The following is a 26,425-nucleotide window of genomic DNA, read 5'->3' on the forward strand; positions in this document are numbered from 1 at the left end:
TATTTTTATATGTATTTATATTTTATAAAGACATATCAACTTAGATCCTGGCAGATAATTGACAGTGGAGCAACTGATTGATTTAAATGGGCATCACAGGCTTATCAGATTTCATATGCTTTAAATATACATTAGATATTAGCTGTCAGGAAGAGTTCAATTTTCATTTATTCTAACATAGCTGTGCCACAGGCAGGTTACTCTGTATTCACAATGGAGGATCATGATAGATATGAAGATATCAAGCCTTATTGATCTTCATAGGGGTGCTTTTATAAGAAAAGGAGAATAAAATAAAAAAAAATCTAAAATACTACTTTTTTTATAGTGTTCTAACAGTTATATCTTTTATTTTTTAACTGAGTTATAGTCCATTTACAATGTTGTGTCAATTTCTGGTGTACAGCACAATTTTTCAGTCCTTTATGAATATACGTATATTTGTTTTCATATTTTTTCACCATGAGCTACTACAAATTCTTGAATATATTTCCCTGTGCTATACAGTATAAGCTTGTTTATCTATTCTATATATACCTGTCAGTATTTACAAATCTTGAACTTCCAGTCTGTCCCTACTCACACCCCTCCCCCCTGTAAAATACTATTAAATCAACATATATTTTTGAAGAATTATGAAAAATGGGAAACTATAAGTTGTTTCTTTAAATTGGAGCAAAGAGAACTACTTTAACTGGAAAAATACTTAAAATCTGGCAAGTTTTATGATTTCATGTTCACCCCTGACAGCTTTTCTTTCCTCCTTTCTCCTTCAATCTTTATTGGACCTTCTAAAGAATTAAATTACAAAAAAGAAAAAAAGAAAGAAAGAAAGAAAATTAAGAAACAGCTCTGCATCTAAAATAACCTCCTAACTGGAAAGATGGTATACTTTGTGAAAAATTTACAGCTGCCAACTTATGATCTATGTCTCTGTCCACACTGCCTTACTTGTTAGGGAGGGTCTTAAAAAAAAAGTAAAGAAAAATAGCAAATTATAATGGCTTTTACATTTTAAATGCTTTTCTATGTGTCTACAATCTGCTCTATCATGAGTTATTAAGATAAACATTATCAGCTATACTCTACTTTCCTATCAGGCACATTGTGACTCTAAGAAGCACGCACGCTCTAACTTACCATCTGCTGGTGGTGTACAGGTTAATGCAGTTCTTTTGGCAATATATGGTTTTGTAGTCTAGTTGTCTAACTACTACATAATGGAAAAGATGTAGAACTACTGGTACCACTGCCCTCGGTCTCTGTCATTTACCTTAAACATATCTGGAAAAGTAGATTCAAAAACTCATTGGCAAGAACATTTTTCACACTCCAGATCTGATATTCTTCTAGAGTTAAGATGGCCATTCTGAAAGAGAAACAATATTTAAGAATATCTTAAATCTTCATTTTCTTATATTATTTGAATTAAACTTGTTTTACTAAACTTGCAATGGTCATTTGTCTGAAAGAAAACTAATGATTTAATGTAGATGCTGTGTATTCATCCGAAAGTAGGCCAGCAAGAATAAGTTCAAAAGTAACCAAACTCTGAAGTAGTCACTCATAACGTGGGCAATTTATCACCAAAAATCTTCCTCCAGTAAGACCTGGGAAATAACTCACAGTATCTTCTGGTTCAAGGTGAAGTTTACTAACAGAACCCACAAAAGGTTCTGGGTAGAGAAAAAGGACTATTTACTAACTTTGAAAGCATTTTTCCAAACTCTTTGGATTATGCCCTTTGACCCTAACAATTTTCTAAGATCTTTAAAACATCTGGCAATATTATTAGACTTCTTAAGAGATTTAAAAGAACTAAATATATATAATAAATGAGTATCTATATTAACATTTCCTCAAAATAAAATGTAACATTACTTTCACAAGTTGAGTAAAGCAGTATTTTTTTTTTTTGGTGTCAAAGTGTACCAAAAATTACATTTATATACAGTAGACAATATTTCTTGGCAGGCAAAAATATAACCAAATGCTTCTTACTTCATGTTTTGAACAATCACCTTAACAATCCTAGATGAATAATAATGTTCTTAGCGTTTATTACTTAATTATATTTTTATTATCTAATGATTTATTATTTAAAGATATTTAATAATATTTACTATTAATGATATTCATGTATTCATTCAATATATATTACCATTTATTACAAGAAAAGATTTTAAAGCACTGTGATGGTAATTAATGGCTTTCATGATGCAACTTCCATTGAAGTATATTAACACCAATGTAATGGTACAAAATAATGGGTAATATTGTCACCGTCTAGTCACCAGTGAATATGGGTAATAGGTTTGGTTGAAAGGTCCAAAATCTATTCTAAATTTTTACCATTTCATTATTATGGTTACACGGAGATGGAGCAGCTAAATGATCTTTTTTTTTAATGTTCAAAAGTACAGCCATAAGAAGAAACTCGGTCTTATATAAAAATAGACAGCAATGATAACCTCCATACTTATCAAACACCCAGAAGAAAGGCGATGGAAATTGTATCTCTACATAAGGTATTTCCTAATAGAAACTTTCCTGTGTTTCTGTTTTCATATATACCAAATAGAAATGGCTACCTTAGTTTTGGGCAGAAAAGTAAATGAAGACGGTTATCTGAATTGCCAAACAAAGATCAAGCCCTGAAAAATTCATTTCTATTATTTATTTCTATTGAGTGTCAGTTAATAAGACTATGATGATTTCTTCTGGATTTGTGATTGAAAAAAATGTTACTTATTTTTCTAAGCCTGTGTAAGGCCACTATGGTCTACATCCTACCATTTGCAACTTGGTACATGTCAACATTTGAATAGAAAGGGTCAAATTAACTCATATGTGTCTCACATATATGGATTATCTTCAGTTTCACAGGGATACATAGACATTAAGGCAAACCTATTATAATATCTTTAATAAATATTTTGAAACTAAAAAAATTCAAGGCTTTATTCTTTGTAAAGTACATGCTTGTTTCTGCTATTATACACTTATTCTGGCTGCTATTAAAGAACTTAGGACAGACCCTCACCAATATTATTGAAAAAAAAATTTAAAAACTATATACACCACCCAGATTGAGATGAAAAATAATTTCCATCATCCCAGATATCCTATGCTCCTTCTCAGTTAACTCACCCATCTCCAAAATCACTATTGTAACACTTATTAACATTAGTTCTGTCTCTGTTCTAGAACTTCATATAAATTAAATTGTACAATGTGTTCTTTTATTGTGGCTTCTTTTGCTCAATATAAGTTTTGTCTTACCATAATGTATTAAACTGGGAGAAGTAAAGATTATAAACTACAGATGGCAAGGGCTGTCTCTACTTAATTTTTACAAAATGCCTAGCTTATAAAATATAATGTTTTTATGTAAATAACACTTAATGGAGTTGTTTAAAGGTCGAATGGGCTTTCCTTAGGGACAACTTGGAGTTATTGTAACCACAGGTCCAAATAAGCATTTAGCAGGGATGATGCAGAAGAGATTCAAGTATGTATATGTAACGTATGTATACCAATTCAGAATATAATGTATTTTTAGAAAAGAATAAATTAGTCTCTGCTAGACTCACCTTTGTGGTGTCATGTGCATTCTATGTGTCTCTACAATGTTGGATAGATCCACAAGTAATTCCTTTAAAACCAGAAACCCAAATCAGTAGTTAGGAAAGAGAAGGTATCATTTTTATTAGACAGTAGCTGAAGTATAAAATATTTTTTCGGTCAAGTTTTGTTTTTTTTTAATTCCAGAAATAGATTGCTTGTTTACCTTAAAAATTTATGACAATTTTCCAGTGGTTTCATTTTTTTTTTTACATAATACATTCAGTTTATTAAATTTTCTAAGGTAAATTCTCTTCCCAATTTTGCATCTTTGGCTATGAATATTTTGAGTAGCATAATATAGAACCTAGAAGTAGTAAGAAATCTTTTTCTCAACCTCTTTTAAAAAATTCTTCACTCTATGTTCCTGTTGGAAGTTTACATGCAAGAAGATGTATACAATCAGACTTTACCAGGGTATCATCGGTGCAGTTGTCCTTCCAGACCTCTGTGCAACCACGTGTCTCTCAGTTCAACCCTACAGAGAACTCCATCACCATCAACATCAAATACCTTGAAGCAAACTAAAGAAAAGAAACTCTTATGGAGGAAAATTACTTTTATATTCTGAAGTATAATACATTTTATTACAACCTGCCCTAGTGAAATTACTTAGTTCCTCAAACAACTACATTCTGGATTAAGTTCTTATTTGGAGGAGATTGTGTCATTAAAGTCCTTTGAACTTGTAGGAATTCCTGTACACTTCACAAGTCTCTCTCCTTATATAATTAGCCAGCTTAGAGAACTCTATCCTTCATCTAAATCTAAAGTTAAATTTCTTGCAAACTGAAAAAGAAGGGACAAGTTACTATACAATATCTCACAGATTTTGAGAAGGTAATTCAAGCTTTTAAATTAATTTCTAATATTTATAACTGATCACTTCAGAGTTGATTCTTACAATGCTGAAAATATTCCATCTACATTAAGAATCAACAAAAAGCTGGTACAGTCAGCTCCCCGTATCCATTGGTTCTGCATTCACAGGTATAAACAATAGATCAAAAGTATATATGTATATGTATATATATATATATATATAAATTTTCCCAGAAAGTTCTGAAAAGCAAAACTTGAATTTGCTATGCACTGACAACTATTCACATATCATTTACATTGTATTTACAAATAATTACATTGTATTAGGTACTAAAAGTAATCTAGAGATGATTTAAAGTATACAAGAGGATGTGCATAGATTATATGCAAATACTATGCCATTTTACATAAGGACATGAGCATCCATGGACTTGGTATCTGAGGGGGTCTCAGAACCAATCCTCAGCAGATAATGAGAGATGACTGTATAAAGATTTTGCCTCTCCAATGTAATTAATGTGCACCCAATATTTTTGCCTAAGAACAATTTCAATTCTTCAATGAAGTTTATATACAACAAGCTAAAAATCCAAAATATCAGCACTTTGCTAATTAACATCAATATCAGCAAAATTGCTAGTTAGTCTATTTGGTTAACTTCCACTAGTCCACTGGCAAAAAAATAAATTAAAAAAAAATTTAAGACAACAACCTCAATTGAGAAACAAAGACTTCAGCCTCTTTAATACCAGAACTTTAATGTGAACAAATAATCTATCACAAAGCCAGGTTAGAGTAATGGTATACTATCAGGGAAGATAAAAGAAATCTAAATTTTTAAGATTAAATAATTATCTACTTCACACACCCATGTAATAATTATGCTATTAAGTTAACTGAGTGCATCACAGTACAACATTACTAAAGAATATTGAACTATTAAGTATCATACCCAAAATATGCAGTATTTGTGAAGCTGTATTTTAGAAAGATGCAGAGATAATGACCCTAGTGAATATGTAAGAATTAGGTTCCAATTAAATGTAAACTGCTGCATTTTCCCAAACAAATATGGTTAAGATTTAGGAATGTAATATGCTTATAAATTATGCCATAATATTTTAGATAGGTTTAAAAGATAAATTTAGTATTTAATAAACTTGTTTTATCATAAATTTAATTTTGCTAATAAAATATCAATATACACAGTGATAGAAAATAAGTTGAAATTCAAGTTAAGCAAGACAAATTTTCTATATAGACTACCAGAAAATATTTTCTATATGCTTAACATTTTCAAACACATCATGACTGATGTAGTTCATTTATCATGAATTGTACATTTATCTGGAAAATCAACCATTATTAATAACAAAGATCTTAAATTACTCCACAGTAAAAAAGAATAGATGATTGAACCTTTACACTGACGTCAGTAAAACCTTAGCAAGAGATTGCTATTTGCAAAAGGGATGAAAATTCAAGCCTTAATCAGATGATTTTTTACATGAATGGATGCTAATTTTTTTCTCTGTATAGCTTCCAAATTTTGTGATGTTTAACACACTTACATTTCTGTCTTTCAGCCAGAGGTCCTCTGCAACAAGCTGATAGCCCACAGGATATCTCCTTAAAATCTATGTGGCTGTCATGATTTTCACCAAAAGCATTAAATAAACCTGTAAAATAGGAACACAGACAGAATAAATCACAGCCAACAAACTTTCTGTTAATAATGACATGCCTATGAAAGGAGGCATGACTCGCATAAACTGATTTAGTTTTTAAAAGTTATCAGTAGTTTCCACTGTCTTAGGAAGTTTTTCCCCCACCCCCTGGCATAATTATAACCAACATTTAACTTCCTAGAAGAAAATACTATCATTTAGTGTTTGGTTTTGTCTGCATACCTGTCTCTATCTTATATTAATTCCAAAAGTCAAAAGTGATTGTAGAATGTAAAAAATAAAAATGTATTTTAAAAATTTAACTGGAAAAATGTCAGAGACCACAATTATCCTAATTTGGAAAGACTAAGAAGAAAAAGGAAAAAAGAAGAAGAAAAGTTGAACTCTATCAAAGATATACTGTGTTGTTATTAATGAGATTCATACAGCTCCTTCATGAAGCAAAGAAAACTAACACACTATATTATAAGAGACAGAAATTCTGTACTGCAGTCTTCATTGTACCACTTAATCTGTATAACTAAATATATTAAATTTCAGAAATAAAGGGCAATTTATAATCTAATCCTTTGGTTTTTAAACTTTTCCTAAAAAATAAATGGAATCATTTTATTTTCAAATGAAATGATTTCTCAATCTCTAATTATAAAAAGGTAAAAACATAACTGCACTGCTGAAGTGGAAACCCTGTCTGTTCTAGCTCCCCTAACAAATAAATATTTCTAAAACACACTAGAAACCTGAAGAATACAGACTGTCTATTTCAAGAATCTAATTCTGTGCCCTCAAAGAGCAGAAAATTGAAGCTAAGAAGTAGTTAAATGACTTGCTAAAAGTAAGAAATTTTTTTTAAAAAGGTCTGAATCAGAAGAAGAACCCAAGCTTTCAGATTTCAAATACAGTTTTTGTGATTATCACCCACAACTGCTCCTTGTAAACCTCATTTAAAATATATATAGTAGTGAAAAGTTTAGAGCTAAGTGGGGACCTTAGAGATGGTCTAGTGGTTTCTTAATTTTTTAAGGGTGGGGGAAGTATACAGCAGTGGAACCTTCTTCTATATAAAAGAAATACAATAGACACTCCTCAGCTGAGGAAGAGGTGGGGTCATGTGTGGAAGCTAGAGCTTTGCCTATTCAGTGTCCACCACCCTGACCCTGCACCAGATGCTGAGGCACCACACTGGAGCACACTTTCATAATGATTGTCTTGGTCAAACTGATTTTATATATGAGAATATTCAAGTGCAGAAAGGTAAACCGACTTACACAAGGCTCCAAAGGTGGAACAAGGCTCAGGTGTTTAGCAAAGAACATTTGTAGAAAATAGAAGGATTCCCACCTTCACTCAGAGATGGACGAATTGGTGGTGAAGCCAATGGGCCAAATGTCTCTAAATCAAATCATCCAGTTTGGGATTGAGCCCTCAGCAACCAATAGCATTTCTCCAGATGAATGATGTCTGATTCTTCCACTGACAATCAAATCAAACAAGATTATAAAATCTCACTCTTCTCTTCTGGACAATTAATTAGTTCATCCTGATAATGTAACTTCTAAATACACATTTTAATTTCCCAGTTAAACTGTTAAAAAACTACCTAAAACAAAAACTCTGAAAGTCAAATATATTGTATCTAAAGTGGCATGAAAATTAAATTCAAATTAATGTAAAAGAGGCTTTAGAATGGGAAAAAAGTTTGCAATTTCCCATTAAGCAGGCTGTTTAATTCCAACATGTAAAATAATAAACTAAGATACTTATTTTTTGCTTCCCACACTTTTATCTGTATACCCTTTGGTGATTTTAATCTCTATCTTGGATTTGAAAATTCTTGATCATAGTCTCTCCTGGCTACACAGGTAACACACTAATAGCAGAAACTATGTTTGATTTATCCTGTCACTATGGTAACCACTTACACATTTAATACTTATTAAATAAATGTACAAAGGGGATAGACCTAAGCTTCTCCTTCTTGGCCCTAAAATTCTTACTACCCCTCCTATAAAGGCAGGAGCCTCCTCTGTAGGACAGAGAGTAAATGTATCTCATGAGAAGGATTCCCCAACAAGGGCTGTCTTTTCAGCGTGCTTTTAGATGTTTTTATGGGACATTTCAATAAAAGGATCAAGGACCTAAGCTTCCCAGTATGGTGGGCGTTGTGATGGGCATGGGAGGATGCTCACTTGGTAGGATGATATGTTAAAGACACTAACAGTGAAAAGGACAGGGCAAGATGAAGGGCGATTGGGAAACAGGACCACAGAGATGTGACATCTACTTCCCACTGTCATCTAAGTGATACCTACTTGAAAGAAACATTTCTACAGTTAAATTCTATAATGGGGGTTATTTAAATGAAGCACACATATACTCAATGAGTAGATCACATAATTTTTAGAGATTCAGAGTGCAGTAGCATTTTCAGAGTAGTTTTTACATCAATAACTAGTATTTATAAATTCCTGTGTACTAAATAAGTATGTGGAATTATTTCCATTTTGCTTTTAGACTTACTACAGCTTAACGTATTCACTGCACTGATACAGAGTAATTTTTCTAATGAATAAAAATGATAATGTACAACCTTGTTAAAGATTCTTTAATTTCACCATCACCAGATTTATGAACATTTAGGCCTATGTGTCAGGCCCTGTTTCTTACCAGCTTTTTCACCAACACCTTACATTGAGGTTATATTGCATTACCCAGAGGTCAGGAAATGTTCTTTCACACATCCACATCTTTATTAGGTCCTGTGTCCTCTGAGGAGAAACATTCTCCCCGCTTTCACATCCTTCCATTTTACAGCCTAACCACTAATCCTTCTCTAAACACCTTCTAATGCTTTCCAACCTACCAGCTACCCTAGGATTTTAACTTCTCTCTTCTGCAACTGTCCTCCACTGTATATAGTATCCAATATTCAAGTGAAGTATGAGTCCTCATTTACAGGTCTGTGGCCTCTCTAGATTACAAAGTATTTGGATTCAGTAACCTTGTCCTTTTATCACTTTTGCTGCTAGAGTTCCTTTCATAGGACCTGATACATAGTAACCACACAATAAATACTTCCTGAATGAATAAATGAATGAATGAATGAATAGCCAAGGCAATCTTCACAGCCAAGGCTTCCCCAACCCAGCTCAGTATTCTTTCTGTTATATCAAAGAGACTCTGCCCCATGAAACAATAGACCCTGCACATTTTAACAAATGTATACAATTATTAGGAACTATTATTAGAACAGAGACTAGCACTACTGTTCTCATAGTTATGTCACATAAGTAGTGTATTAAAGCTCGTTCTGATTTCTTGTTTATACAAATCAGCTATGTCTGTCACCAGTTTAAATATTAGTAATTTAGAAAACAAAAGTTATTGATTTATCTACTCATCAGAAATCATTACAACAGATCTATTTACATACCTCTTCTGTCAGTTTATATACCAACTGGAAAAGAAGGGGTGTACAGTCAACTCTGAGAGTATAATTGCCTGCAAAATAAATCTGAGAGAATTTTAATACCTCCAAATGGACTACAAACCTGTATTTAATTCTAACTTTATTTTCTAATTATAAACAATATATAACAGATTTCAAATTCAAGGCATCATTCCTGGAGAATTAAAAATAGGGTGGACCTTACAGATTATTATATTCAGTGAAGTATGTCAGACAGAGAAAGGTAAATATCACATTCTATCACTTATATGTGGAATGTAAACAAACAAAAAAAGATACAAATGAACTTATTTACAAACCAGAAATAGACTCATGACATAGAAAAGAAACTATGGTTACCCAAGGGGAAAGGGGGAAGGGAAGAGATATGTTAGGAGTTCAGGATTAACAGATATACACTATTATATATGAAACAGATAACCAACAAGGACCTACTGTATAGTACAGGGAATTATATTCAGTATCTTATAATAACCTATAATGGAAAAGAATCTAAAAACAATGTATATGTATATGTATATGTATGCATATGTATATGTATATGTATATAACTGAGTAACTTTGCTGTACACGTGAAACTAATATTACAAATCAAATGTACTTCAGTAAAAAGAAATAAATAAAATTTTAGAATAGACAGATAGGTAGGGAGATAAATAGACAGGCAGACAGTCTGGCTAAAACTAAAACACAAGGTGGAAATAACTCTTCAGGAGCCAGAGAGGCTGCAGCACACACTCAGGATAGGAGACTGCAGAGGTGGACTCTGCTGCTAAGGCTGCAGCTCCTGCAGTAAAAGTAAGGGTCATTGCTCATTACGGCAGCAGTACCTAGGGGTCTTTGGCAAAGGAAGTGGTAAGGCCATAATGTTCATGTTTTTATTCATTTATTCAATTCAATATGAAGACTTTAGACTAGAGCATGTCAGTAACTAACATGTGTCCTGTGACACTTACCTAGAAATAACCATAATACGATGAAAGCCTACAGATGCACATGCCACATGTCAGGGTCAAAAGGAAGTTTGTAGTGGGTGCTTATTTCAGAGTTGTTCCAATACATACAGGAACTATTTCTGTATGAAATATTTTAGCCCAACTTTTAAAAATAGCTCCACAGGAAGAATGTCAAAAGTACTAAAGTTTTAAGTAGTAATCCAAGATAGGCAAATGGTAAATATACTAAAGAAATTAGGATCAATAGCTTAGTTATGAATCATATTGATTCATTTGAATCATAATAATGTTCTCTCTGGTAAAATGGAGAAATGGAGGTATTATTGAGGCATCTCATAGAAAGAGGATAATCCTAGTTTATGAGTTGGAGTTGATAGACTTAAATACTGGTATACTATTTAATGACAATCTGAAATAAAATTTACCTTCTGTGTATGAGTCTGCATTGATATATGCAACCTCTCTCTCCTGGAGTGTTTTCACATTCTCCTGTAGTTGAAGCAAAGCAGTCACTTAACTCACAGCATTTACAATTTTGGAAATACAAGCAAAACAAATTAATTCAGTAAAAGAGTGGTTTGCAGATACCATTATAAATCAAACACCTATGCTTTTGACCATAATTTTAAGAAAATGCTATTAACTGGTTGATAATATTAATGCAATTAAAACAAGAAAGAAAAATATTAGTGATGCTGTAGCCGCTGTTCATAGCAACAGCAGGGAGACCCAGAGGAAAACTGCCCCTGATCCCCTGCACCATAATATGAAGGGGGAAGGCTCGGAGATGCTCAGCCTCACCCTGGATCTACTGGAAGAGGACTGCTCAAAGTAAGGCCTGGAAAACTGTATTTTTAAAAGGTGTCTCTGGAAATCCTTACAGACATTAAAGTATGAGATCCCTTGATGTTGGGGATCCAAGTAACTTTACCATATTAAAAGTGAGGTTGTACTGAACACTGGAATTTGACACAACACTGTAAAATGATTATGAATCAATAAAAATGTAAAAAAAAAAAAAAGTGAGGAAGTTGGAAATTTGATTTATCAAGAATTTTTTGAAAGAGAAGATATTGATGAAAAAGAAAAATACAGGAGGGGAGGATAGAGAAAAAAACTCGAGGGAGAGAAGAGTGGCTATTAGGACAAAGACAAGACATTTCTCACACATACATGCACACACGCACACACATTCTAGAAAAATACAGCAGAAGAAGACTAATGCCATCACACAACATGGGAATATGCAGAGAGAACTCTTTTCTTCTCTCTGTTTCTCTCTCTCTCTCTAGCTTGCTACCTTATAAAAGCAGTTACAGTAAAAACATTTAAAGCTGTGAGTGGTCATCCCACAAATGAGAATTCTCACCTCTGCACTTGACCACATGGGATAGATGACAGCTGATTCTGTGGCAGAGTTTCCATTATGACAGAGCTACAGTAGAAATAAAAAAGATTCCTTAATTATATGTAAAGGTAAATGTGCTGCTGAATATGATCAAGAAGCTAGTAGAAAATGGGAAACAATATTCAAATTGTCTTTTAACTCACATGAATTTAAATTAATGCAAGGCATATTATCTTGTATCTTGGATTTATTTTATCTGTATTTTAAGCTGCTTAAATTATAAAAAGACACATGTATTTCTATATACATGTGTTCACAAGAAATTACATATTTCTAAAAGTAAATGACCTTAATGAATAAGCTCTGATTCATCTAAATAAGTGTATTATGAAATGCATGTTCATAACAACAACATAATAATAAGACTTTGCCATATAAATGGAATCAAATGTGATACAAGTAAATGTGATTTTATTCCCATACTTATTTGATTCATATTATTATTTTAAAGTATGCAGAAATGAGTCAGAAGGAAAGCATTTTAAAAACCATTCACAATAATAAGAAAGATATGACATTCTTTAAATCAATTCTATAAAATTTGGACTCATAAATGAACAAAACAGAGGATAGTCACAGGAAAGTGCTTTTTGGTGCGCCTGCCTTTAAAAAAATACACAAGCCTACCTTGAACATGTAAGAACTTAGAGTTACTGGACAGAGAGCATAAGGGAAGAAGATGAAAGAAGGGGGTCTATGAGAGACACTTTAAAATAAAGCATTAAGAGCCAGTGACAAATGAAAATTAATCATAATTGAATTAAAAATAAATCCTTGAAATTTTAGAGTAATTCAATTTACAAAATCATTGTATTACACTTCCCAACCAGGCACTTTTGTAAATGGTAAAATATACCTATGGTTACAATTTAGTGTTGAATCCATAAAGGAGAGACTATAATCAGAGTATAGTCATCTAAAAAGAGCATGTTGTTTTCCTGGATAGAAGAAATCCAAGGAAACTGTAAAAACTTGAAAATTAATGCCAAGGATCTAAATCAGATTTTCAATAGGCTAATTCACTTGTCAGAAGTAGTTTCCTAGGTTTGACTATTTTCTGAGCTTACAGATTTTACTTACTTATCACAAAACCAATATAAATAGAAACTAAAATATTTTAAAAATAATGAAAAAATTGGTTTGTGCTTAGTAATTAAGAGGTTGTTCTGTTTTGCCAAACTGATGTAAAAGCAAAAACAAACTCTATTTCTTAAATTTTCTTGTTTTTATCCAATTTAAAACAGTATCAGGTAATGGAACACATCTGTGATTACCCTGAGATACATGTTGACCAAGAAGATATGTTTACTGTCTTAGTTACCTCAGCCCATTTGTGGAACCCAGAAGTCCAAATTTTTCTGCATCCCAGCTGGCAAAAATGGCAGTTCTTCTCAGTCTCCAGCTTGAAATCATTGTTAACATACATGGTTAGGTACATCTGCCTAAAAACAAAGGAAAATTCACTGAAGTCACTTTCTGTCATCACTTGCCATGGAAACATTATTTACCTCTACTAATCAGTTTTCCAAAATTCTGGACAACTTCTTATAAATCAGCAGTTCCACTGGTTAGGTCAATACCTCCAAATACCCAGAAGTCCTGATGATCTCCCAGAATAACACATCTGTCTGGAAAGGAAGGCATTCAAAAGAATGACAACTTAGAATGTATTATAAAGTGCAGTAATTTATGTTTTTAAATTAAACTTCCTCCTGCTTGAGTTTCCTCCATAGAAAACCATCAAGGTACTGTCTCCTTTTAGAATTTACCTTTTTTTCCCCACATATAATTATATCACATCAACCAGGAAAAAAATATTAAGAGTTGATTAAGATTTACCTTCTCTTACTCCTGTAATCTTTGTAAAAACAAAATGTTTTAAGACATTTTAAAAAATTCACCAACTCACCAAGTTTCACAGATCCTCAGGTAGTTCTGATTACATCATAAATGCTTGTGACTTTCTTGAAGTTATGAACATGCATTTTAACCTTCCTAGAATTTCACAAAGGGAACAAATTACTTCACATAGAGCATTATGTCTAACAGGTTCCTTCCAATGTTTTATTATAAGTCTCAGAAGTACAGAAAACTGTTTAATAAGATGATAAATTCCCATATGCCCACCACCTAAATTCAATCATTGTTAATACTGTTGAACTATTTGCAAGCGAGTTGTGCAAATCATGACAGTTGTCTCCTATGTATTTAAGAATGCACCTTACGGTGAAATCAAATAAAAAAATCACTATTTTATATTTTTCCTCCCTCATAGCTCTATTGTTGGTATTTATTTAAACTCCAAAATTATTACTCAACATGAAAAAGAATCTTGTTCTTAGCAATTTTTTTTTAAAAAAAAATGTGTATTTGTCCATTTAGAGCTCAAATCAATTAAGGGATATAAGCCCCAGGTGCTTTTTTTGGTATTTTGACCAGGGAAGATTTCTGTTTCTGACTTTTCTCTTAAACTGTTACTGAAGCTACATGCTCTGTTTTCCTTGTGTCTGTATGTATCTGTTTATAAATCACATTTTTCATTGTGTACCTCTAGAGGGTATTAATACATGAGATAATAAAGTCTCCTATGTTAAAGGAACTCTGTTCTAATTGAGTTAAATAAACACTTTTTAAAAATTCTTATAAAATAAAACTGAACTTCTAATACCTTAAGAGTTCTGAAATTTTAAAACAAGCTTCTTACAGAACTTATAAAATACTTGCAGAATCCAAATTCAAATTGCTAAGGCAAATCATTAATCAACAAGGCTCATTCAACCATTTTAGTTTAATAAAAAACAGCTATCTCCTCTCTGATTCATCAGTGTGAAGTTTCCCTTTCCCTCTACATTTCAAGCCAGTCAAACTAAAGTTCTGATCATGCCATGCTCTTTTCCAGCCCTGCACAAGCTGTCCTCTGCAGCTGGCGTTTACTGCCTGTCTTGATTCCGTGGAAAACTTACTGTTTGTGTAAAATTAAGCTCAATGAGCACATGTTCTGTGGTCATGCCTCCTTAATACCAGAACTGTCTGGGGTTAGTAACAGTAACGACTATGATGGTAAGCGCACTGGGCCATGTAGCAGTTACGCGTTCACCACTGTGACCACTTAACCCTCCCCCGCAGAAGTGACCGGTGAACTTCGCTCCTTTCCCCCTTCTCTCCTACTCCTTCCCTTAAGTTAACCTAGTATTTTGCATGTACAGTGTTTTGACAGTTATCTGAAACACTGTTTTAAACCGTCAGTTGAAAAAGGAAGACAAAATGTTACACCTGGCCCAGAGGAGGAGAGGGGTGGGGAGTGGCTCAGAGGAAGCCGAACAGGACGCGCGGCCCCCGATCACAACACAGCCCTGTTCCTTCCCGAGTTTCGCAGCCGGGAAAGCAGAGGCGTGGGGCCCGGACTGCTTCGGGGCCTTCGTGGGAGGCCGAGGGAGGGACGGAGACCCGCGCAGGGCTGGGGAGGGGCCCGCAGGGACTCACCGTCTGTGCAGCGGCTCCTGACCCACAGCTGGGCGGGCGGCGGTGGCGGTTGAGGCGGCGGTGCCGGCTGAAGGGGCTGAGGCGGCAGCAGTGGAGGTACCGGCTAAGGGGGCCGAGGCGGCGGCGGCGGCGGCTGCGGTGCCGGCTGAGGGGGCTGGGGGGTCGGCGGCTGCGGTGACGGCTGAGGGGGGTGGGCGGGCGGCGGTGGCGGTAGAGGCTGCGGTGCCGGCTGAAGGGGCTGAGGCGGCATCGGCGGCGTTACCTGCTGAGGCGGCTGTTCCGGCTGAGGGGGCCGAGGCGGCGGCGGCTGCGGTGCCGGCTGAAGGGGCTGAGGCGGCATCGGCGGCGGTACCGGCTGAGGGGGCCGAGGCGGCGGCGGCTGCGGTGCCGGCTGAGGGGGCTGGGAGGGCGGCGATGGCGGTTGAGTCTGCGATGCCGGCTGAAGGGGCTGAGGCGGCATCGGCGGCGTTACCGACTGAGGCGTCTGTTCCGGCTGAGGGGGCCGAGGCGGCGGCGGCTGCGGTGCCGGCTGAAGGGGCTGAGGCGGCGGCAGCTGCAGTGCCGGCTGAAGGGGCTGAAGCGGCGGCGGTTGCGGTGCCGGCTGAGGGGGCTGGGAGGGCGGCGGTGCCGGCTGAGGGGGCCGAGGCGGCGGCGGCTGCGGTGCCGGCTGAGGGGGCTGGGGGGTCGGCGGGTGCGGTGCCGGCTGAGGCGGCTGAGGCGGCAGCAGTGGAGGTACCGGCTGAGGGGGCCGAGGCGGCGGCGGCTGCGGTGCCGGCTGAGGGGGCTGGGAGGGCGGCGATGGCGGTTGAGTCTGCGATGCCGGCTGAAGGGGCTGAGGCGGCATCGGCGGCGGTACCGGCTGAAGCGGCGGCGGCTGCGGTGCCAGCTGAGGGGGCTGGGAGGGCGGCGATGGCGGTTGAGGATGCGATGCCGGCTGAAGGGGCTGAGACGGCGTCGGCGGCCGTGCCTGCTGAGGCGGCATCGGCGCCGGTACCGGCTGAAGCGGTGGCGGCTGCGGTGCCGGCTGAGGGGGCTGGGCGGGCGGCGGTGGCGGTAGAGTCTGCGATGCCGGCTGAAGGGGCCGAGGCGGCGGCGGCTGCGGTGCCGGCTGAAGGGGCCGAGGCGGCGGCGGCGGCGGTACCGGCTGAAGCAGCGGCGGCTGCGGTGCCAGCTGAGGGGGCTGGGCGGGCGGCGGTGGCGGTAGAGGCTGCGGTGCTGGCTGAAGGGGCTGAAGCGGCGGCGGTTGCGGTGCCGGCTGAGTGGGCTGGGAGGGCGGCGATGGCGGTTGAGGCTGCGATGCCGGCTGAAGGGGCTGAGACGGCGTCGGCGGCCGTGCCTGCTGAGGCGTCATCGGCGCCGGTACCGGCTGAAGCGGTGGCGGCTGCGGTGCCGGGTGAGGGGGCTGAAGGTTCGGCGGCTGCGGTGCCGGCTGAGGGGGCTGGGCGGGCGGCGGTGGCGGTAGAGGCTGCGATGCCGGCTGAAGGGGCCGAGGCGGCGGCGGCTGCGGTGCCGGCTGAAGGGGCCGAGGTGGCGGCGGCGGCGGTACCGGCTGAAGCAGCGGCGGCTGCGGTGCCAGCTGAGGGAGCTGGGCGGTCGGCGGTGGCGGTAGAGGCTGCAGTGCCGGCTGAAGGGGCTGAGGCGGCATCGGCGGCATTACCTGCTGAGGCGGCTGTTCCGGCTGAGGGGGCCGAGGCGGCGGCGGCTGCAGTGCCGGCTGAGGGGGCTGAGGCGGCATCGGCGGCGGTACCGGCTGAAGCGGCGGCGGCTGCGGTGCCAGCTGAGGGGGCTGGGCGGGCGGCGGTGCCGGTAGAGGCTGCGGTGCCGGATGAAGGGGCTGAGGCGGCATCGGCGGCGTTACCGGCTGAGGCGGCTGTTCCGGCTGAGGGGGCCTAGGCGGCGGCGGCTGCGATGCCGGCTGAAGGGGCTGAGACGGCGTCGGCTGCCGTGCCTGCTGAGGCGGCATCGGCGCCGGTATCGGCTGAAGGAGCTGAAGCGGCGGCGGCTGCGATGCCGGCTTAGGGGGCTGAGGCGGCGGCGGCGGCTGCTGGAAGGACTTGAGGGACTCGAAGGCCTTCACCATCTTTTCCAGGGTCGCCATGGCGGCCTCCCGCCACGCGGGGACAGCCCCCGGGGTCGCCGATCCGACCGGCGTCTCTGGTCATCAGCGGTGGCAGTGAACGGGGCTCGGGGCCGCCAGCAGTTGCGGACCCCAAGCGCGCGGCCATCTTGGAACCGTCCCGACAGTCCCCGCGGCCCTGCGTCCTGCCACGCTCCGCCGGTGGGGCGGGGCCGGGCCGCGGGATTGACAGCCAGAGGCAGCGGCCTCCGCCAATGGCTGCCTCGCTCGCCCCTTGGGCTCAAAGAGCCGCCACGGCTGCTGGAGTTACTGCCGTTCTTCCCGGCGATGGACGTGGGGTACTGCACGGGGATCGGGAGGGCGGTTCGGGGGCGGGGTTGCAAGGCACGGCGAGGAGGGTGGGGAGGGCGGGTGACTTGTGATTGAGGGTCTCTCTTGGCGAGGGGCGTCCCCGGATGACGCATAGCATGTGGCAGGGAGGCCGGGCAGTGGGCTGGGAGCCCCAGACCCCTGCGGGGCGCTTGCCCACCCCGCGGCGCGGGCGGAGGGCCGGCTCGCCGGACAGCCTGCTATAATATGTTGACTGTTACATATTTGGCCTTACCCTTGTTAGTAGCCTCAAATCACTCCTTGTTCACCTTCAGGATCATTATCATAGATATACTTCTGACAATCCTCGTACTTAACTATGTTCCCTCATGCTACAGGGGCATGCACATGCTATTCTCACTCTTAGAAATAATCTTTTACAGATCAATCCCCTACTCCCCTCAAGGGATTTGCCTATCTAATTCCAATCACTCTCATTGCTCAGCTAATTTGTGAATTCATAAAGCCCATTACATTAACATAATTCCTTAACACCATGTAATTCTCCTTTATCACAATTATTAAAGTATACTTTATAATAACATAAAAACTCTTCCATGCATGAAGGTTGATATTCAACAATTAAGTTCACTGTATGAAGTTGTAAGTACATATACTGTATATTATGAAAAATGTTAAGGAATTACATACTATAGTTAAATTCATTCATATTTTTTCATAGAAATATGGAAATATTTATTCCAAGTTGGATCATCACTATATGTGTGTGTGTATATATGTATATATCTTTCATCCTTCATTCACATTATAAGTTCTGATAAAATATTGCCAACAATTAACTTTTATACCAAGGAAGGAAAGAGGAAGGAAGGAAAGAAGGAAATGGAGGGGTTTTAGAACTCTTGAGATTGAGACATATTAGATAAAAACTCAGATCTGTACATTTGTATATGATAATTATTTTCCTGAAATTATATAAAAACGCATAAAGAAAACTGAAAGCTAAATATAAAATTATTTACAACCCAAATTTGAGGTTAATTTATATCTTCAAATGATATGCATTTTTTTAAATTTAATACTACACTGTTCCATTGCTATAATCAAATTCATAAACAGAAAACTATATATGATATATAATCCTCTCACCATTTATAACATCTCTGAAAGCATTTTTGAAGTAGAATATTTTATATTTAAAGTTTTTATCATTAGAAAGGCTTTGAATATTTTAACACTATTAGATTTAATTTACTTCATCATATTATTTTTTCCAATACATGTGAAATAATATCTTATATGGTTTTGATTCATTCTTTAAGTAGTTTGTTAATATTGTGTAATAAGTGAATTCATGGAATATTGTTATAGAGTTAGACATTTTTATTTGAAGATGTCATCTTTTGTAGTATAATAATAAGGCCATTATTGTAGGAATGTGAAGGAGTTAGACATTGCTTTTAGTAAAATCATCACTCTAACGGGCATATTGGCAATAGCAGCATGCGGTTAAGATCATGTCACTTTTTTGTAAATCTTTAACAAATTCTGAAATCACTCTGGTTGCTTGCAAATTTATAAAACACAATTACTTAGTGGAAGAACAAGGCTGTAGTCAGTGCATGACAAAGGAATGCTGCTTAATAAATAAGTGAGAAGAATTAAGTTTAATTCAAGGAAAGCAGCATTCTTAAAATATTTTGAATTGATTCGAGAAACAGATTTTATGATTATTTAGCAGAGCTTATATAGACATTTATGTGTGTGTATGTATCCTTCATCTCTGTATCAATTCAAATAAGATTTTGCCAAAAAAATAAATTTTAGAGCCAAAAATACCAATCAAAAAGAAAGAAAAGAAGAGGGAAGGAAAGCAGGAAGGCAACTTAACATCAAAAAATTTCATCATTATTTAGAGTAAAGATCTATATCAACTAAACATTTGTATTGTGACCTCCACATTCCACTAAAACTTATGCCATTTACCTACAAATATAAGCTTTTATTTGCTTCTACAATAAATAATACATAAATTTAATGAAACTGCAGCTCAAAAGACGGAAATAGCATTAGAAATTCAGTCATCCAGTGCAGTAGCTAAAGCATGGGTATGACCTGACTCTAAGCAATCAGAGAACAACCAAGAAAATGTGCCAAACTGTTGGATATCCAGATTTGTTCCCAGGGCAGGGAAATAGGCATATCAAGATAAGTAAAAGAATATACCATGTTTAAAGCTTAATTATAATGCAAAATAGATATATATCTATATCTATTTCAAAATGTTAAATTTAAAAGTGGACCAGAAAAAAAACAAAAAACAAAATTACTTCTATAGAGAAAACAAAGAATAGCCTTGTCTTCTTCTATTAAAGACTGACTAGCCACCAAATATTATGGAAATAGCTATAAAGCTTTAAGAAAAAATATTATAATTCTATAATTGTGTTACCACTAATGTTGTTATGTTTGTAGTTAAGCCAAAGTAATACCAAGACATTCAAAGAATCAGAAGGAATGGTAACTATATATTTATTCTAAAAAATAAATATAAATACTAAGAAAAGGATACATTTTTTAAAATTTAAGAAGTACGATATGATTATATAAATGCTATGTTAAAGGGTATTGAATCTACAGGTAGACAAAATAAGGATCACGTCTATTTTGAAAATATTTCAAAATAAATGCCAATAAATAAAAGTAATTCTTAAAATGATACTTCCGTCTAACTTGTTTGATTTTGTAAATGCATGTTACTTTATATCAATTTGCATTATTGATTATTATATGGTTAATAACACAGATACAATTAAAAGAAAATTATAAAAAAGTTGAGATAGCAAAAATAACTTTCTTTTCTAATATTTACAAATAAAAGATTTAACAGTGAATTTTTATCAATCATAAGTCTTTATATTTTAAGTATAATATAAAATTATAATGGAGAAAAAAGTAAGCAAAAAATGATTCAAATAAAAATGTTAAGGGGAATAATCGTTTATAACATTTGCCAGCTATCTCTGCTTGGTACTATAACCAATCACAAGCCACTGTAGCCGCTGACCTCCATCACTCCCTAAAAGTTCACAGTGGAGATCAGGAATGGAGCACTTTGTGCTGTGGGGAAACTGACAAAATAGAGCTTCAGATAGATGTTTTCAGGAGAAGATTTTATAAGCCCCAATTCTTGCATCTCCTTATATCTAGAAGAGCACAAAATTCATTAATGGTGACGTCTGCTCCTCATAACTGGCAAAAGAACTCAATGTGTGTTTGATTGCACGTAATCCCCTTCACTAAAATTACATATATAATATTGAATTTCCCCCGCCTCTTCAGAAAAGGTCCTCAGAGCCATCTGAGGTGCTGTCTCCTAGATTATAGTCCTCATTTTGCCCCAAATAAAACTTAATCCACAACTCTCATGTTATACAATTTTATTTTAGTAAACAGCATGTATATTAAAATAGTTCAAAACATTGATGTAACAATTGGTGAAAAGATACCTCTGCCTATATAATTTCAAATTGAAATAAAAAAAAAACTGGGCCACCATGATAATGAATCTGTGTAAGGAGAGACATTTTCAGCATGATGAAAGGAAGATAAATCACTCTAAGCTTAAAACTATGCATCTGGACAAATTAGCAGTTGTGAGAGTAATAACCAAATATACTTCTAGAAATAAAAAGGATGAAAAAAAATTTACACCCAGACATCTTCACAGAGAGAATTTCTGGAGGATGTACTTCAGCCCAGTCTGCTTGATGATCCATGAACTGGTCCAACACAGACGGGAAGGAGACCATAGAAAGAAGCAGAGCCCTGCAGCTTAGTGGGCAGCAGGTTTTATCAGCAAGATAACTTAATTATGAGACTTGTCTTGAGCAGCCACAAGAGTCTCCCTGCAACCCTACCAGAATCTTAAAAGTTTATATAGAAGCCTTAAAATACTGTCCGATGGTCTCGGCAACAAGCACATTACTGTCGCAAGGCTGAGTACTTGGTGGGACTTCTGCAGGGAAGGCAAGCGAAACACATTCCAGTAGTCATGTCCTCTTGATGATCCCTTCAAGACTGATCCCTATCAGGTATAAGTAGTGGGGAAAAAGAAGAAAAGGAAAACAGAGTTAATGACTTCTTGGATATGTAAAACATTTTAAAATTTCTGTGCAAAATTTATAATTAAAATAATGAGTATATTTTTAATGATAGCATTCTGGAAGTCTCTATATCAAAGATTAAATTTAGTTAATTATGGGCTTGTGAGTAATATTTTTTCTGTTCCTATATTTCATAATCTATATTATTCACTAAAGATTTTTAATAATTTAATTACAAAGTTAAAATCATTTCAAATGTATAAATAAAGAGATATTAGAATGGTTATTTTAATAGAAAAATTACAGTGTGAAGCATTAAAAACAATGTAACAACATCAGTAAAGCTGAGTAATTATATTTCTTATGGTTTTCACAAATAAAATGTTACTTTGTTATTAATAATTATATTTACAGTCTTTGAAAACAATCAGGGATTCTCAATATAGAATGTCTAATGTTCATAAAGCAAAATTGTGTGCATAATTTGATTCTAGGACAAAAATATACATATATATAATATACACACACATAATACCCAGGAATTACATACAAAAAAGAATGTTTAATTCTTTATTTGTTACATTACAGTAAGATTTGATTATATTTTTTATTTGCATTTCTAAATTATGAAACATTTGATACATACAGGTTATGATTATAAAATATTTATCCATTACTCTACCACCCAAACTGAGAAATAAAACATGACATTTCCAATATATTTACCCTTGCTCATTTATGTTGCTTAAAACTAAAACTGATATAACTACATTTTATAGTAATAGGTATTTCTTTCTGGTGTTTCTTTTTCTATATTTTTATTTTCAATAATTTTTGCAGCATGTTTAAGTGTTCCTCTTGCAAATATCCTAGAGATTCCCCCCAAATATCTGAGAATTTATGCATTTTAATGTCTTTTAATAGGGAAATTGACTTAATTTAGGCTTATCCATATGTATTATTGACTAATTTATTTATGACTTTATTTTGTTTTCCACATATAACTTTGTTCATTAATTTTCTTTTTTTTGAGTGACTTTCTTTTGTTTTTCCTTCAGATGCGTTTTTCAGGCATTAAACGCCTCATTCATTATACCACTGAAGATAATTTCATTTATTTCATACTTGTATAATATTTTGGCCTTTTCTAGATTTTAAAATTCAGGATGACTTTTCTACAAAACATACATTTCAAGAAGCTGTCTTCTAATCCAGTTTTGCCAATATTATATAAAAAACAACCTGTTTATTGTTATTTTCTGATAGTTATTTTTCTATCCTACACAAGGATAGTTAAATTTTTTCTAATTATATATTTTTATATATATTTTCTACTTTATATCAAGAAAATAGTCATGTTAACTGTTTTTTATATTATAAGTTCATTATGGTATTTTGCTCCATCTTTGGAAATTAGTTTCTGCTATTTAAAGGATTATCTAGTCCATATTTTGACTTTGTTCACTTTACTTTTTGATATACCATCAAAGGCATGATCAATGAAAGGAATAATTTCTAAGCTGAACTTTAAAAAAAATTACAATTTGTTTTCTTTGCAAAAGACATTGTCAAAAGAATGATAAGACGCCACAGATTGGGAGGATGCATATTCAAAAGATATATCTGATAAAAGGCTATTAGCCAAAATATACAAAGAATTCTAAAAAGCTCAACAATAGAACATTAAACAACCTGATTTAAAAAATGAGCAAATTACCTGAGCAGATACCTCACCAAGGATGATGACAGATAACAAACATACGAAAATATGTTCAGCATTGTATGCCATTAGGAAACTACAAATTAAAACAAGAAGATACTACTACATACCTATTAGACTAACCAAATGTAGAACACTGACAACACCAAACATCCTGCCAAGATGTAGAGCAACAGGAACTCTTACTTATTGCTGATGGAAATACAAAATGATTAAAACAGTTTGGAAAGTAGTTTGGCAGTTTCTTACAAAACTAAATGTGCTCTTACCATAAAATCCTTCAAGTCTACTCTTTACAGTTTACCTAAAGGAGCTGAAAACTATGTCCACATGAGAACCTACACAAGGATATTTACATCAGATTTGTTTGTAATTATCAAAACATGGAAGCAACAAAAATATCCTTCAGTAGGAGAATGGATAAACCATAGAACAATCAGACAATGGATTATTATTCAGTGCTGAAAATAAATGAGCTATTAAGCCATAAAAAGATAATATAGATCCTTAAATGTATAATGATAAGTGAAAGAAGCCAATCTACAAAGGCTATGTATTATATGATTCCAACCTCATGATATTCTGGAAAAAACAATACTATGGAGATAATAAAAAGATGAAAAGTTGCTAAGTGTTATGAGAAAGGGAAGATTGATTAGGTAAAGCATAGAGGATTTTTAGGGCAGTGAAACAATTGTGTCTGGTACTGTAACAGTGGATAAATACCATTGTACACTTGTCCAGACACATAGAGTATTCAACACCAAGAGTGAGTCCAAAGGTAATTATGAGTGATTATAATGTGCCAATGTAGATAAGTATATATTTATATATGCTGCTGGGTCCTATAGATCCCAGGACATGGGCTTTCTCTGGGAAGAATGATTGTTGCATCAGGGTCTTGGTCCTCTCACATATGTAGATATAGGGTAGACTGACAAAAAAAGAATGTCTGGATACTGAGAAACTCAAAATTAAAGTGAGAAGATTTACAATAATAAAAACCAACTAATCCCTTGAAGATTTCTAGATTAATTAGACAAAAAAGAACAGGGAGGACTTTCTTATAGAGTTTCCAACCTTTGTCTAACAATTTGTACACCTCACAGAATATATATTTTTAAATGTACATATAAAAATGACAAAAAATAACTATATAGTAAGTCAGAAAGGAAGTGTCCACAAATTTCATGATGCTAAAGTTGTACTATTTTCATAAAAATAAGTAAGATAAAATTTAAACAACAAAAATGGCTAATTGTCTGGCTAACTGAAATTTATCAACCTTCTTTTTGAAATTAACTAAAACATGTACTTTATTATTAAAGCCCTTAATGTGCTTTTATTTTATCCTATTTACCTCTCTTTCTTCACTATGGAGTATCCTGAGATTTAAAAATTCATTCTCCTGCTTTTCTTTATAATTTCTTGAACACACTTATATATCAATAAAATGATATCATTTAGTTTAAGTTGCCATTTATATTTATTAAATGTTATATTGTTGTTCAATTTCCCCTGAAACATTCTCTTTACTGCAATTTTTATATTTAGAATTATTAATTTTTATAAAACTGAAATTTTTAGAATGCAACTTAAAAATTACTCCATTAATCCATTTTCCAAAAAGTGGATGTTTGAGTTATTTATGATGTTTGATTACTATAAGCAATGATGTTATAAACATACTTGTATATTTATCTTGGTGCACACTGAACACAGGCAGAAGGTTGAAGGTAACTTAGGAAAGAAATTGCTAGAGTTTGTGTGTTGAAACCTTTAATTTATAAGGATATTATAATTTTCTGAAGTTAATGTAATAGAGGAGAAAAAATCTGACTCTATATTAGATCTGTTCCTTTAGCTTTGACCACTGTGCCCTGTTTCCTAGGCTTGGTCTTGCTAGCTTTGCACTCACATAAAGATAACAAGCTGTAGAATAGAGAATAACATTTGTTTTTTGGAGGTTTACAGGGACACCATGAACTGCCCCTCATGGACAGCTGCAAGAACAAAGAATTTCTACAGCAAGATGTTTGCAACAACCTACCATACACCTTCCCTTGTTTTTTATTTGTTTGTTGTTGTTGTTTGTTTTTGTTTTTGTTTTGTATAAAAGAAGCCTGTATTGTGACTGGACCTGGATGGTTCTCCAAGACATTATTCAGCCATCCTCTCGGTCTGCCAGCTTTCCAAATAAAGTCGCTATTCCTTGCCCCAACACCACATCTCTTGTACTTAAAGTTTAAAGTTTAAACTTAAAGTTTCAAGTTTGGGTAAGTGTTTTTCTAACTTTTCTGCTAAGTGTTACTGCCTAATATTTATGGCTGGAATTTACACTCACCTAAATTTCTTCAAGAATAACTTGACTATCATTGGCTGTGTCTTTTTCCATATAAATTTTAGAGTAAGTTTGTTGAGTACCATTCAAACCTCTGCCAGCATTTAATCATAGAGATTAAATCTGTGAATCACTTTGGTAAGATTTTATATGGTTAAAATATAGGCTTTCCATATTCATGAAGAAGCTATATTTCTCCATTTACTTTTGTATCTTTAATGCATTTCCACACAGTCATATATTTTTTCTGATGGCTCACAAGACATTTACTTGGTGAATTCCTTTTCTTCATATTTTCTGTGGTTAAAATTGTATCTGTTTATTGTATTTCTAACATTTTGTTTCTAGGCATAGAAATACACCTGATATTTAGTCCCTGAAAACTACTCTTTTATATTTAT

The 26,425-nt window shown here is 36.4% G+C and overlaps 1 protein-coding gene across 5 annotated transcripts; it reads right to left on the minus strand.

Annotated features, from left to right (window-relative positions):
- Positions 1-1,238: 1,238 nt before the first annotated feature.
- On the minus strand, positions 1,239-15,573 carry LOC140693732 (N-acetylated-alpha-linked acidic dipeptidase 2-like). 5 transcript variants are annotated; one of them, XM_072957423.1, is made up of 12 exons: positions 15,451-15,573; positions 13,877-13,962; positions 13,548-13,595; positions 13,289-13,409; positions 11,929-11,994; positions 10,985-11,048; positions 9,568-9,635; positions 7,476-7,607; positions 6,018-6,125; positions 4,038-4,148; positions 3,594-3,655; positions 1,239-1,369 (listed from the first exon to the last, which is right to left on the minus strand). In XM_072957423.1, the coding sequence occupies exons 3-8, from the start codon at positions 13,589-13,591 to the stop codon at positions 7,560-7,562; spliced, it is 411 nt and encodes a 136-aa protein (XP_072813524.1). In that variant the 5' UTR covers positions 13,592-13,595; positions 13,877-13,962; positions 15,451-15,573; the 3' UTR covers positions 1,239-1,369; positions 3,594-3,655; positions 4,038-4,148; positions 6,018-6,125; positions 7,476-7,559. The 5 variants fall into 5 exon arrangements, 4 of the variants coding, with proteins under 4 accessions (XP_072813524.1, XP_072813525.1, XP_072813521.1 ...); XM_072957424.1 differs by lacking the exon at positions 13,548-13,595; XM_072957420.1 differs by having other exon boundaries at positions 13,289-13,595.
- Between the last annotated feature and the right edge of the window lie 10,852 nt (positions 15,574-26,425).

Source organism: Vicugna pacos, unplaced genomic scaffold (assembly GCF_048564905.1).
Source record: "Vicugna pacos unplaced genomic scaffold, VicPac4 scaffold_20, whole genome shotgun sequence".
Taxonomy (NCBI): domain Eukaryota; kingdom Metazoa; phylum Chordata; class Mammalia; order Artiodactyla; family Camelidae; genus Vicugna; species Vicugna pacos.

What these genes read in the sequence shown, in the direction of transcription:
- LOC140693732 (XM_072957420.1), bottom strand. Translation starts at nt 13,468, where the DNA reads ATGTTTCCATGGCAAGTGATGACAGAAAGTGACTTCAGTGAATTTTCC. An exon ending in GGTTCCACAAATGGGCTGAG is followed by an intron (nt 11,995 to 13,288) that starts GTAACTAAGACA and finishes TTTCTACTGTAG; the next exon opens with CTCTGTCATAATGGAAACTC. An exon ending in TATATAAACTGACAGAAGAG is followed by an intron (nt 7,608 to 9,567) that starts GTATGTAAATAG and finishes TTTGATTGTCAG; the next exon opens with TGGAAGAATCAGACATCATT.